This window comes from Cryptomeria japonica, chromosome 3, assembly GCF_030272615.1.
Source record: "Cryptomeria japonica chromosome 3, Sugi_1.0, whole genome shotgun sequence".
Taxonomy (NCBI): domain Eukaryota; kingdom Viridiplantae; phylum Streptophyta; class Pinopsida; order Cupressales; family Cupressaceae; genus Cryptomeria; species Cryptomeria japonica.
The window spans coordinates 481,662,070-481,677,319 of record NC_081407.1 but is presented as its reverse complement, the minus strand read 5'-3'; the positions used below and the strand labels follow the sequence as shown (position 1 = coordinate 481,677,319).

Below are 15,250 nucleotides of genomic sequence, written 5' to 3'. Positions count from 1 at the left end.
AAATAGATGTTTTGTTATTAACAAAAAAAGGTTTATCAATATTCATGCAAGCAACAAAATGGCTAGCATAAAGCCATCAAAAATCTGTCGTTGACCATTTCCTTCAGTCTCCCAGAATAAATTTACTAAGATCAGGGGTATTTACTATTAAGAAAAATATTCAATATAGATATTTTTCCAAATAAAGGCACAGCTAAGATTGTGATAACAATTAACAAATAATCAGTATGATGGAAAGACATTCATCTCTCAGAACCCTGTCACAATGATATCATAATAACTACAAAGGTTAACAAAAGTCGGTACTAGCCAAAAAACAGCACATGAATTAAGGAGATAAAGAAAATTACTTTTGAAAGCGAGACCTGTATGATTTCATTGAATGTGACTGAAACCGCTCCCTCAACTCTGCAAGGACAGACTGTACCTGCAAATACCTTTGCCAAAAACACAAGCGACCAAGATAAGAGCATTCATATCCCAGCCACAATGCACACAAACAGGCCAAAAGCATCACATACAAACAGAAATGCATATCCCAAATTAAATGCCTAACAATATTAGAAATAAGCAAACAGAAAGACATTAAGTTCCAAAATAGAACAGATTGGGCAGCATTTTCAGTGGAATAACTGTAAAATAAAGAGGAAAATTCAACTACCGAAGTTAGTTTAGTGTACTCTGATGCAGATAGTGGTTCAACCGATGACTTCCCCAATAGATAAAGCTGAAAATATTCAGTATGGATAACAAAATGAAAGTCAGTATGGGGATTGAAGTCAGAAACAAATAGTAATAAATGTAAATTTTGTACAATTCAAAGCAAATGACACCTTTATTTTTCCAAATGAGAAAAAATTTGAACCGGAGATAATTGTTTGTCTTACAAACTACGGTGATTCATTTTTTTGTCTTCATCTCATTACTGCAAATCAACACAAAACCAAAGGACTGATTTGGCACAAGCAGACCATATCTATTCATGTTATTGATGAGTTTGCTAGAAAATATCACCTGTAGGAAAACATGCACAGCTGGTGATATTCATTTACCTGATTTTTCTGAGATTTTATATGGTGAGCAGACGTGCAGCTAGAATAAGAGTCTCTTGCACCTAGGGTAATCCCAGGTCATATTTAAGGTTGAAGAGGTGTGGACCAACATGCATTCAGTCTGGTGGCTTCTCTTTTAGGTGTTGATTTTGTGTTTATTATATTTTCCATCCCATACATATCCTAATCCATAGGTATTGGACCGTAAAATCTGTTTTCCACACATTTATTGTAAATTATCTACTTGTGAAATTGTTTTTTGTTTTTTTTTTAATTAAGCTATGTATGAGTTTTACTAACCAGTTTAATCCAGATAAGTGATTCCCACTCTGCTTAATCTAGAAAACAAATTCCACAAACAATATGTACTCCAAAATCTTAAATGCTTATATATCAGCGAATTTTTTTCTTCATACACAATCAAAATTTTGATATGTAGTACATATATAGCATGAATTTGTTTATATTTAAACATCTTATAAGTCAAGTCCTTGTGAAATGAAAATAACATCTTTTTGTAAATTTCGAACACTAATTTTCCAATTTTCTGTCTGATCTGAGCTGAGTTAACCTTGATTTATCTGTCTTTACCAGTCCATAAATAACTCTTTTGGTAATAATGCTGGAGCCCATCATGGCCAAGCATGGCATAGATATATAATTCTAAGCAACATATTAAACACGAACCTGGAAAAGTTCTATGTTGAGACATTTCAAAGCTGCTCTACTAACTCGTAGAATGCTGGAAACTGTTTTTCTGGAGGCAACATGGTAGTATGTTTTGTGATGACCACAAATCTATAGGTACAACATATGGAAAAGAAAGAAGAGGAACCCCAAGATTATTAGAATATTTAATTGTATTTTAATTAGCTTTATTTAGTTATTTATTAATGGTCATTTAGCTTTTTAGCTTTTTTAGTTCTTTAAGTGAAACTATTGCTTCTTTATTAAAGACGCATAGTTAGCTTTTTATTATTTAGTTTTTTAAGCTTTTTAGCTTTCTAGTTTTCACTTAAAGTTTAAACGACTAGTTCTTAATTTAGAACGTCGTCTTGTAAACTCTTTATATACGGTTGTATATCATTGAATAGATCATCCGATTATTTTGAGCAATCAACTTTTCAAAGATCAGGTAATCTAACAATATTTCTCAAGTTTAAGATTACTATGCCAAGTGTGGACCTATCTTAAGCATGGCCAATGAAATCTTAAAATATGAAGATTTAAACAAGAATCGCATGAACCTTGAATGCACCAACTATGAGAAACCTTGATTATCCCATAAGGTTGAGTTGATTTCTTCATGCAGACAGCACCAAATATCGCAGACAGGACTCGCAAGTATGCTGAAACTTAACAAGTCTTAGTAAGCTCACAAGTTCCAACTGTCAGAGTTGGCCAAATCTGCAAGTCTTGGCTATGGACTCACAGAGACTGACTTGGACTTGTATCTGTGAGCTCTTACCCATACTCAGAGAGTCTCAATAGACTAAGTATGACCACCAAAAGTGGAGACCTAAGATAGATTAGAATTTATAAAAGTTTCAGAACTAAGATTACAAGACTTGCAAATTCAACCCATCCACCTAGTATATTCCTCTCTAAGCAGATTCAAGCTAAACATTCATAGGAAATATAAAAGTTGTATAAACCTCTTTACACCTTTCCATTCAATTCGACAGTGATGATGGCTCATATATGAATGCTATACAAACTTCTTATGCCTCACCATTTAATTAGATAGTTATGGTGGCTCATCATACAGAAAATTGCCTATTACTTTGAAACAAGGAATATATAAAATGCTTAGATAGAAACAATGTTTGTCCAAATTATACAATAAGAAATGAACATGCTCATTTTTTAATAAGAAATGACCATTTTTTTCTTCTTGACAGCATTTACATAAACATTGCTGACAAAAAATAACAAAACAATAAAAAGTTCTCTAGTCTGATATATTACCCACATTTTAAGGCATGTTTGGCTTTCTTTTCATGACAGAAATTTATAGACCACTTCTATACATAAGATATCATTTTATTCATCCATGTCTTTTAAGATTCCCATAACTACTAAGAACAAGTACAGTACTCAAATTTTTCATTTAATTGTTCAGGATGCAAAGATAATTTCTATATACGCTCATATCTAGTGATTTCAAAAGCTTGTGGACCTAAGCTAACTAAAACATCTATAATTCACCAAACTGGATTAAATTCAAGAAACGTACATAATAAAAAACTATTAGCTCAGTACATGCGCTTTCTCAAAATTAAAAAATGCAAAGTGCTTCTTGATCTCTTCTTCAGTTGCTCTATAAATAAAACAATAATAGACAAAACTAAAAAGTAAATGAACACATTAAATGCATATGCAAAATACCCTCACATCCATATCATTCTCAGTGCCAAAGAAAATTAGAAATTATATATAGCCATATAAAATGATAAAATTGACAGCAACCAACTAGTACAAACATAAGTTCCCCTAAGCAAATAGTACCACACCAAATTGTGAGAAGTTGGCCTTTTACCTCACCAAATGGGACATACGAAGGAAAGGAAGGCACCCGATGCCAGTGTACACGTTCACCACTTTTTGCTTCTCTGCCTTGAGATGTCTGAGTGTCTGTGCTAATGTCCATAAAGCTTTTTCCCACATCAGAAACGGGGGTAAGGGATATTCCATTCATACCCTCCTGAATCTCAAGAGACTGCAGTGATGTTTCTCGTTCATCCATAGCAGAGGTCACAACAGGATCTGCCTCTGTCAAAGTTGCATCCATTTTTTCTTTTCTTCCAAACCAATTGAATTGCTTGTGGGTACTCATCGAAGGCACAAATTTAGACAGCCTTCGAAAAGACTTCTGAATGGGACCTAACCCTAACACTAAATGGTCCGCTTCATTTGGCTTTGATTTGATTTGTGATGACATCTCACCAATTAATCCATAATCATCATACCTTGATGAAGATTTGTATGCACCCGAATCAGAAGATCCTTCTGATGCTTGTGCACGGTAATGCTGAAAATAAGCTGGTGATAAAATGCGTGGGACCACATCTTCTGGGATACAGTATGTCCTGAAATGATGTTGCCATCCTTTCTTATGAACATAACTGAAACAGAAAATAAAACTCCATTCAATTAACTTCACTTCATCACTACTCGATTTCTAAGCATTAGACTACAGAAATTTTATAAGAAAGAAAAATCATATAGCTTAAATGAGCAGTCAAAAGGTGGCTAATATCCATGTAAATGATACCAATAGTAACCATCAAAGTAGTATATTTTCCTAAGCAGGCAAAAAGTTAAAAATCACAGAGAATGAAGCAAAGAATATTATCCACTTCTCCTGACAATAAATTGAAATAAAAGGGAGCAAGATGGCTTGGAGTCCACGTGCAGTTTTCTACAAGACTCCAACAAGAAAAATTTATTAAATAAAAGGTTGATGATAAAATTTATCAGGATAACTTATCATATACTGTGGCAAAGGCATCATGTATTTGAATTGAGGGCCACCAATGCCATATAATTGGTGATTCGTTTTCTCTTCGTAAATAGTAGACATGAAGACAAGGACGCTTTATATAGTGTAGTTCTTGACGAAAGGACAACTAATTAAAGCTAAGAAACATTTTGGGCACTTCAAGTTGCAAACATGATTTTGAGATTCCTTCTAGCAAAAATCTTCCTGAATTTTGCAATTATAATTCATCTACTTCATAGCAACAGCCTTGAAATGAAGGAAGCCACACATAAGTAAAGAAACAGAAAATTTAAACTATCACAAAATTAACCAAGGGCATTGAAAACAATTACATGCACATTAAAAAAATAGTGGAGTTATTGCATGTTAGTCCATCAGACATATGTCATTCTGACTTTCATTCAATCTAAGTCATACATCAGTTCTAAGGATACAGTATACCCACATGATTTCTTAGAGGTTATTTCCTAGGAGGCTTTGTGGATGATCGGAATACTTCCAAGGCTTTATGGAATGCATTATGGTTACAAGTTAATTAATCACTTCTTTCTTAGCTTAGATAAGTTAAAATCATTTTATGAAAGATTTCACTTTGCTTGTTCAGGATAAGTCTACATGGTTCCACAGAGACGTTGACTCTTTGCTAGTTAAGTCTCAGACTCAAATATTCTTGTTCCTTACTTTCATAGGGAGACATCTTCCTTGCGATTCTTGTGTTTAGCTGCTGTAATATTCTTTTTTCCGTTGATGTAAACATAGGATGCATCTTTCCAAGAAAAATACAAAACAATTGTACCCTAGCATTTTTCTAGGACGAGGGGAGCCAAAAGCATTTCAAAGATGGCAAGGGAACAATATGTGTATACATATGTATATGTGTGCGTCTATGCATGAATGTAGCACTTATAGTCACATACAAAATCCTAAATATAAATACCTGATTGCTGTACTATCAACAATCTTGGCAAGAACTGCTTCAAAATACCCCACCCAGCTCCCCCACCCCTTTTATTTTATATATATACACTGAAAGATGAAACAAAACAATGGGTGTGATTGATTGTGTGTAATGACCTAAGCTAAAGAAGGCAATTTTGAACAAGATTAACATAATTCTTAAAAATTAGAACAAATATATATATATATATATATATATATATAAAGACACGTCTCCCAAACATCCCAAATGGACCCAGGAAGCAGGGGAAATGTCTCCATAGAACACTGGTCTTGATGGAATGTAATAGAGCCAGTGGAGACTACTTGTAAGGATGCTCAATGAATTGTTTAGTTGACTTGTGTCTGCTTTCAATAGGAACTGCATTAAATATGAAATAATTTATTTCCTGATAAGTATGAGGAATTTTGACATCAAGAATACAAGTCTGAAATTTTTGTACATACTAATATCCCCTGTGCCTATAACTTCTTAATATAATTTTCCATGTCAATTGGAATGCCAGAGTTGATAAAAGTGTGGAAAATAAGACAAAAAGGAACACATGGTTTTATAATTTTGTTTACATATTACCTTGGTATCTCAAACTGATTACTTATTCACACACCGATAATACTGTCATATTATGAACTGAACTTTTATATACAACTTATTAGCTAGTTTTGTTGAACTGTTACTAATTTGTCAATTATATATGATTCTTCAATAAATCATTTGCATATAGTTTGTAAATGGCTTGTTTTATTAATTTGGAAGATTGCAAACTGTGCTGATGTTTCTATTAAATAGTTCGACCTTGAGGCTTTCCAGTCATGCTCTCAAAGACATGCCTCTTGTCTACTATATTGTCACTGTGTTTAAAATTGACACAGGTCTCTCTAACATTCTATTATGTTTGAACAAAAAAATGCCAACCATTTATATATAGACTGTGTTTTTGTGATTTATCTTCAGCAGGTATCTATCTGCAAGCATGTGTTTGTTTATGTATATTCCAAGAAAATTACTGAAATTATAAATTTTCCAAGAAATCTGTCCATGCTTAAATATTACAACCTTTAGACTCTGAATAAAATGTTGACATCTGAATATGCCACAAATCCAAGTGCACTGATTATAAACAGAAACATTTACACTGTAAATGTATAGTGGAATATAATAATTGATCACGTACTCTCTAAGAGCGGCATTTCCAACTGGAGGCTGTGAGAAGGTGATACATTTGACCTTGATCTCATCCCCATCTTTTGATAGCTGTGATGAAGCAAAGACTCTCAAAATTGCAAGAGTTGCCAACACTGCTACCTGGAAACACACAACAAAATACAATGAACACACCGTGTAGAATTAGAAATCTGTCTAGTACATGAGTAGCCACAAAAAGATTATGTCCTTACTGCACCGCCTAGCGAGTGCCCACATAACACAAGCCGCTGGCCCTTTTTCTGTGCAATTCTATATATTTCTAATGCAGGAATACCTTTCGCACGAGCCAAGAAACCCTGTGAAAAGAAAAATCATTACATGTTTACAAACAAAGGACATTTCACTTTGACTGTGTTCTAATGAAGAAATATTAATGTTAATCATCTTTAAGAATATTTTTTCATGCAGAATCAGATATGTGTGCATGTGCACAGGCTGAACATAATCACGCATTTTCGTATCTCCTACTCATGATAAATTCTAGAGAGATCACCTTGTGTGCAGCAGGTTTGGGTCTGCCTTTCAGTTCCTCAGATTTTACAGGGAGTGGCTTCTCAATTTTGATTGTTGCCTCACTGCCATCATGTGAAACACCTCCACAGATATAATTACCATCTTCATCAAATAATCTGCCCTGATTAGGATCTTCATGAAATACAGCTCCCTGCAGTATATTTGCATCTGCTATGACATCCCTGCATAAATAAAATCCTCAGCTAATAAATACGAATCTTACCCTGACTAAATTCTCTGGATGACCAATCATGATAGTAATCAATTTCTTCAGTAAACAATCTAATTTGAAAATGCTATCCTGAGCAAAGTTGCACTCACTTATACTGCTTGGTTCCAATGAAAGAGGCAAAAAGTGTATCCCCTGCATCAGCTAATAAATAACTGCAAAACATGATGTTTATAATGGTTATAAATAGTTCGATTGAAGATCTGAAAGTAACATTCTACCATCTGGAAAAGCAAAGAGTTTCAACACGGCTCTAACTTATTTCATGTATGCTTTTTGACTCTATCAAATTTAAATATCAATGCTGATAAAGTGGTATATTGTTGTCTCAGTGCATAAAAGATGTAAAATCCCATGTCATTGCTGTTAGGCAGAAGCTTGCATTTGTCAAAATCAACACAATACAAAATAGGTTGATTAATCCAACACTTTAATCCATGATTGTATATAATTACATGCACCAACTTAAGTTGATTTCACTGTATTTGCCCAAAGCTCTTATGCTGTCGCTTTTAGTTGCTCCTTGGTGTAGCCTTTACATGAAACGCCACAGTTTATCTGTGTCGAAATGTTCTGTCAATGTCAGGCCAGTGAAACCAGAAGTGTTGATATTGAATGGTATATAGTATATAGTATAACTATATACTATACAGTTTTTTAGGTGTCAGTCAAATTTTGGTCTCCTACTCCTGGTAAGAGTTGTATTTTAAAATGGTTGTCCTGTTGTGTCTTTGGTCTAGTGTCATGGTCTAATCTAGGTCAAAGGTCATAAATCAAATAAACAAGAACAAAAATTCAATCATGATCTAAAATCTCCCCACCCACCCCCCACCAAAAAAATAAACAAGAACAAAAATTCAATCATGATCTAAAATCTCCCCCCCACCCCCCACCAAAAAAATAAACAATTTTATGGAGACAGGTCCAAGCTTGCAGCTCCCCGCCGCCCATTATTGTTCCGCCCATAGAATTTTAGGGGCAGATACAGGCTTCGGCAACAGCTAATACCTCACAGTCATTCAGTCACAGTTAATACCTCTAACTTCGTTTGCGAGGAATAAAATGGTGACCTTTGAAGATCATGGTTCCTATAGTGATAAAGTTCAGCTTGGCAAACCATGAAAAAAGTGGCGGGTGTTGACGGGAATAATCATTATGTTATGTTGTTATATTATGTTTATGTTGTCGTCGGTAATAATGGGTTACGGCGGTCAGTTAGTTAGCCGACGGGTAGGTAGTTGGAGTCGCGACGGTTGTGTCATACCCCTTCGGGTATTATATATTTTGTACCTTTTCTTCGAAGTATGATCATGATAGTCGTGTCAGATGTAATGTTATAAGCACTTATTGTACATGGACTGTGGAATTAATATAGAGACTGGTTATTTAATGTATTTCCATTATGTTATGTGCATTTACTTTCTGCATTTAACCGTTTACCCGAGAGGGCAAACATTTGGCGCCGCTGCCTAGACGAACTCGGGAACGGACGACACGGATGGCGCACAGACACAATGGGCCTACCCGTTGGTGAAGTAAACCCGGAGGCCGACGACGCGCGGACAGAACTTTATACAAGAGAAGACACGGCAACGCGAGAATTTTCAATTTTGCTCCAGGTAGCCATTCAGACATACGTTCGACGAGAAGCGGCGGAGGTAGAAATCCCACCAAGTGCCGTGTGGACAGCGCTGGAGGTTAGCCCGGCAGTAAACCGGTTGATGAACCACCTCCCCCGGTTGCTTGCACAGGCATCGCTGGCACAACAGGCCCGCCTGGAGGAGATTGCCCAGGAAGAGCGACGACAACAAATCATGCAACGCTACGAAGAGAACAGCCGACGGGAAACAAAACGAGATGGCGCCAGGCCAGGAGGAAATTGAACCTTGTAATAATCCCAACACACTGCTGATATAAATTGTGGCTGAAAGGCAAAATAAAAATAAAAAATAATAAAAGTTTTTTGTGTACATGGCGTGTGTTTGCTGTGTATGGAAGTGACTTATGCCCAATAGACTAAATAAGGACAAAAATAAAAAGATACAGAGTGATGAATGGGAAGTGGCACAAACCGCGTTGAATCTCAGACAGCAGATAGAACGAAGGCGTAGGCTAAGGCAGCTTGCCGAGGGACGATCGGCCGAGGGGTTGCCCGAAGGGAACCCAGGAGGAGTCACGGAGGTTGCGGAGGCAGAGATAGACGGAGAGAACTACACTGTCTACACTGTTGTAGGGCTGCCAGAAGGAGTCACGGAAGGTGCCGAAGGAGAACTCTACAGTTCGCCAGAATACCACCGTAGGGTAAGAAGCCGCGAAGAGTTGGTGGAACAAACAAGGTGAAGTCTAAACCTGATCGATGCTACCAGAGACTTGCTAAAGAATTTGTCCATTTCAGAGGACAACCGGAGGGAGACAACGGAAGGTGACGGTACGACCGAAGGTGCTGAGGGAGCACAAGGGTACCGTACGGGAGGCAATTTGTTTGGTTCGGTGTCAGCAACTTTTTTTGGAGGACCCACGAGTGGAGGTTCAGTTGCAGGAGGCGGAGGATCGCCAGGTACAAGTACACAAGGAATTAGAGGAGCGAGACCCAGCAGTGGGATGGCGAGTAAACAAAAATTGCCAAAGTTCACAGGGGAGGGCAAGGAAGACCCCTTACGGCACTGCCGTACATGTGAAACCATTTGGTCTGCCAATGGAGTAACAGACCAGGATGACTGGGTACAGCAGTTCCCAGCCACGTTACGTGGAGTCGCCATAGATTGGTACTCCGATGTAGATAAGCAAAAAGTGGCCACATGGGCTACCCTACAGAAGGAATTCACGGAGGAGTTTCGGTTGCTCCGTGATGACAACGAAATTGTAACAGAGATATACAGTACCAAGCAAGGTACTAAGGAGACAGTACGGGCATACAGTCGGAGGCTGAAAGAACTCTTGGGTAAAATGGAGAGCCAACCGGCTGACGGCTTAAAAAAACGATGGTTTGTGGAAGGATTGAAATCCTCCCTACGAAAAAAAATGAAGATTGTACCCCCGACGTCATATGATGACGCCTATAACAGGGCGATGGATCTAGAAAGCGAATACAAAACACCAAGGAAGAAGAAAAGTAATAGCTATTCATCTGACGATGATGAAGATTCTGACGGGGAGAGCAGTAGCGGTGGCGAATCGGGTAAAAAGGTACACGCGCTCCAGAAGGACATGGAACGAATGTTGAAAGAATTCAAAGCCATGAAAGGGAGTACAAGTAAGACGGAAGAAAATGAAGTGTGGTGTACAGACTGTAGGAGTGACGGACACACAAGGGGTACTTGCCCGAAGAAGGCATTCTGTGAGATTTGCCAAGTGATGGGACACTCCACCAAGGAGTGCCCATACAATATGAAAACCCGAAGCACGAACCAGGTGTTGTTCACGGAGCAGGCCACAACATCCGCACCAGCGGGTACCGGCCAACATACTAACACAACGGCATCATCTGGCAGCTACCGGGACAACAGACGCGACGGCGGAAGGAATAGCAACAATAACAATAACGGAAGCCGTATCCAGTATGACGCCAAGGGCCGGCCAATTATCCAATGTAGGGCCTGTAATCAGTGGGGGCACTTCGCCCGTGATTGCATGAAGGAAGCCACCCCTCAGCACCTCTGCCGTTGGTGTGGGCCAGGCGACCATGAGGATGCAAATTGCCCGCAGGCAGGGGTTAATCTCCTCAACATTGAGAAGGCTGAGAAAATTGGTGAGAAAGAAGTATTGGCGATCACCCGCGCCCAGACGAAAAAAGTCACTTATCCCGACCCCCGTACGGAGAAGGAGAGATTACGAGAGGCAAAGGCCAATATTGAACGTGAGATGATGACCGAACGACGGGACAACGAGGTGGCGAGTACACATTCCGTACGCAAGCGGAAAATAACATCATTGGGCAAATATTGCAGATGGAGGTGCCGATAAAGGTGAAAGACCTTCTAGACTCTATGCCACAATTGAGGACTGCCATCCCCACCAATGTGCAAAGCACCGCAGCGTCGAGTGCACCACAGGTACGAGTTCCCGCCACCGCATCGTCGAGTGCACCACAGGTAGGGGTTCCCGCCACCGCATCGTCGAGTACACCACAGGTGGAGGTTTCCGTTAGCCCTTCGACTGACCCGATGTTACTAGCCTTGAGCAGTGGTAGACACCCAGCTGTGGTAGAAATGGGTATCCGTGGGACCATTCTGAAGGACACCATTGTGGACGGTGGATCTGGGGTGAATGTACTACCAGAAGAAACATGGAAGCGGCTGGGGAAGCCCACCCTGTGGCCACCCACATTCAACCTGGTGGGAGCAGACCAACACGGCATTAAGCCACTCGGCCTGTTGATGGCCCAGCAAGTGACAATTGGTACGCAACCATTCTTGTTAGATTTCGTGGTTATTCCCTCGAAGAAGAAAGGCTATGACGCCATCCTGGGGAGAGCGTGGTTGATCAACGCGAGGGTAAACCACAACTGGAAGAAAAATACAATTTCCATGGAGAAGGGAGGGCGGAAATATACCATTGACCTACACACCCAAGATGTCGGCGAAGAGCTCGCCTCTTCAGACTCGGACTCAGAGGACTCTAATAAAAGGGAAGGGGGTCCCGATGAAAGCAAGGGCAAGAACGCGATGGAGTCGAACAGTGAAGGGGTGCTCGAATTGGAGGGATGTTCTGAAGATGAGGTATGCTCACTTAACGGGCTCTTCCACTGGCAAGTGGAGGATTACGAAATGTTCCAAAGCTACAGGCTCGAAGTAGAGGAACCAGAGCAACCAACAGAGGTGTACCTGCCGAAATACAAAGAATATTGGAAGGGAGACGCCCCAAACCCTGGCGACGCAGATAATCCGAAGAGTGTCGGCAACGATTGGAACCCTGTGTGGAAGGCCGTAGCCTTCAAAATCTTTATTATTCTTCTTCTTCTTATGTACGGGAAGGAGATCGTGGTCCCTGTAGAATTTGTGGTTCCAGGTCTTCCGATGGCCATTGAAAATAGATTGGCCACCAACGGGTACAAATTGAAACCCTACCACGCGAAGCGCACAGGGGACCCGAGAGGCCGGACAGACACTCGAGAGCCCAGAGGGGGGACCCGAGAGGATGGAGGGGGACTCGAGAGGCCAGGCAGGCGACTCAAGAGGCACAGGACCACAACAGGCGACTCTCGGGCGAGGACAATCGAGAAGGATGAAGAGCGATCCCAGAGACAGGGGACCCGAGCCGAAGACTCTCTAGACAACTTAGAAAAAAAAAAGGAGAGAAAATCGCACGGTCGTACGACAACGACCGTACGGTCAAAAAAAGAAAAAGAAAAAAAGAGAGAGAAAAAAATCGCACGGTCGTACGACAGCGACCGTACGGTCAAAAAAAAGGGGGGGAAAAGCGGCCACCGTACGGTGGGACCACCGAAGACGGCATCACCGTACGATGGAACCACCGTGTGGTGGAACCATCGTGCGGTGGGACCACCGTGCGGTGGAACCACCGACGGTGGAACCATCGTGCGGTGGGACCACCGATGGTGGAGCCACCGTGCGGTGGAACCATCGTGCGGTGGAACCACCGACGGTGGCACCACCGTGCGGTGGAATCACCGACGGTGACACCATCGTGCGGTGGTCACACCGTGCAGTGGGAGCCACCGAAGGCCGCGCAAAAAGGATAAAACGCCGCACGAAGACACCGCCGCGCAAGGATAAAACGTCGTGCAAGGGAAAAAAAGGAACACCGCACACCGAGGATAGGAGGAAGCCACCACGCCGCACGAGGAAGTCACCACGCCGCACGAAGAAGCCACCACGCCGCACACCGCACAGCACCGGACACCGCGGGGCGCGAAGGAAAAGGCACCGGACACCGCGAGGCGCGAAGGGTAAAGGAAAAGACCCCGCACACCGTCGAAGGCACATCACCAGCCAGGGAAAGGGACGCACCGCACAATCAACACGCACAGCAAGGGTTACGCACACCAACGCGCAGCAGCCGCAAAAGGAAAAAGAAAAAAAGAGACCAAGCCCGCACAATCCACACAGCCACGTAAGGGCAAAACGACTGCCACAGGTAGACCAAGCAGCCGCACGATTGGAGGTGCCAGTGCTGTTGTTGACCGGAGGTGTGTCCGTACGATAAGAAGGGTGTCAACCGCACGATTGGAGGTGCTAGTGCTGTTGTTGACCGTACAGGGAGGTTGTATGGCCGGGGTGCCATCGGGGACATTACAGTGCCTAACAAAAAAAAAAAAAAAACGACGACGGATTGAAAAATGATTCAATGACATCTGGAGCCTGGACACTGAAAATATTGGAGTGTAGAAGAAGGGTTTTGACATCATAAAATATCACAGAAATGATGCGCGCCATGGACTTTCGTGGGGTTCTGAAGGTTGTAAATATCACAGAAGGGAGCGCACCTGGGGTGCTGCCCCAGGACCCCGCGAGGGGCGCTGCCCCAAACCCCGCAAGGGGCACTGCCCCTCGACCCCGCTGGGGGCGTTGCCCCCAGACCCCCAATTTAATTTGAGCCACAGAAGACCACGGGAAGTGTTGTGGTTGTCCATATTGTGAGAAAGAAGCCTGCAGCTAAGCATTGGCGGGGAAGCCATAAGTCGTAGAGGGAGACGGATTTGGAGGTTGGGAACAAACAGAGTTCGAGGGAAGGCATTGCAAGTCTGCGCAGTTGTATGACACCAGGGAGTTATTCAATTCAGTTTTTAGCCTTTGGGGAGTGTGATGGAGGATTTGAGGTGTCTCCTAACATTTGTGCCAGCGGATTGTGGCCACCTCCAGGCATGACTGGTGCGCTTTGAGGAACTCGGAGTATGTCTCGACTGGACGTTTAGGTTGCCTTGGTGGATGCATAGAGGGCTCAGGAGGAGCTAACCACCAGGTTGGAGGCAATAGTCGCGTGAGACTTAGTTCAGCGTACCCAGGAGTTGGATGCCGGGAGAGCAGCACGGATGGCTATTGAGGACAAATTGGCTAGGGAGACAGTATCATTTGAGTAGCAGTTGGTGGAAGCTGAGACTGGAAAACGTGTTTTGCAGACAAGTTTGGGTTAGGCACAGGAGGACTGTGATGGCAAAGGAAGCAATATTGGTGAAATCCGCACTTGAGCATCGGATGGTAGCAGAAAAGGGTTTTCAAGCGAGGACGCAACAAGTGTATAAGATCCGGGCCCGACTGGCGTCAGTAGTTCCTGCCGTTCATCTCTATTTTGTATTAAGTCGTCGGAGTCGACTTCTTTTCTTGGGGGGGATGATGTTGACGGGAATAATCATTATGTTATGTTGTTATATTATGTTTATGTTGTCGTCGGTAATAATGGGTTACGGCGGTCAGTTAGTTAGCCGACGGGTAGGTAGTTGGAGTCGCGACGGTTGTGTCATACCCCTTCGGGTATTATATATTTTGTACCTTTTCTTCGAAGTATGATCATGATAGTCATGTCAGATGTAATGTTATAAGCACTTATCGTACATGGACCGTGGAATTAATATAGAGACTGGTTATTTAATGTATTTCCATTATGTTATGTGCATTTACTTTCTGCATTTAACCGTTTACCCGAGAGGGCAAACAGCGGGATATGGATCTGAGGAGTTTTCATTTTCCACATCCATGGATCCCATAGAACCAATCCTATTTAAGTTTGGCAAGTGCACTGCTGGTACCATCTGGCATTTGCAGTGACTGCATGGAGAGGAGGACACTAAAATTCTATTTTCAATTTGATTTTATTAACATCTTCAAAATAAT

At 41.5% G+C, this 15,250-nt stretch overlaps 1 protein-coding gene across 3 annotated transcripts in view; it reads right to left on the bottom strand.

Moving 5' to 3' along the window:
- Positions 1-15,250, bottom strand: part of LOC131045291 (uncharacterized) — a 203,998-nt gene that overhangs the window by 76,704 nt on the left and 112,044 nt on the right. For 2 of the 3 annotated variants that reach the window (XM_057978855.2, XM_057978864.1), the window contains 7 exons: positions 7,553-7,615; positions 7,212-7,413; positions 6,910-7,014; positions 6,687-6,817; positions 3,592-4,177; positions 662-727; positions 351-427 (listed from right to left, as the gene is read on the bottom strand). In XM_057978855.2, coding sequence (XP_057834838.1) covers positions 351-427; positions 662-727; positions 3,592-4,177; positions 6,687-6,817; positions 6,910-7,014; positions 7,212-7,413; positions 7,553-7,615 — 1,230 coding nt within the window. The remainder of the gene's footprint in view (positions 1-350; positions 428-661; positions 728-3,591; positions 4,178-6,686; positions 6,818-6,909; positions 7,015-7,211; positions 7,414-7,552; positions 7,616-15,250) is intronic. The other variant, XM_057978871.2, reaches the window with a different exon arrangement.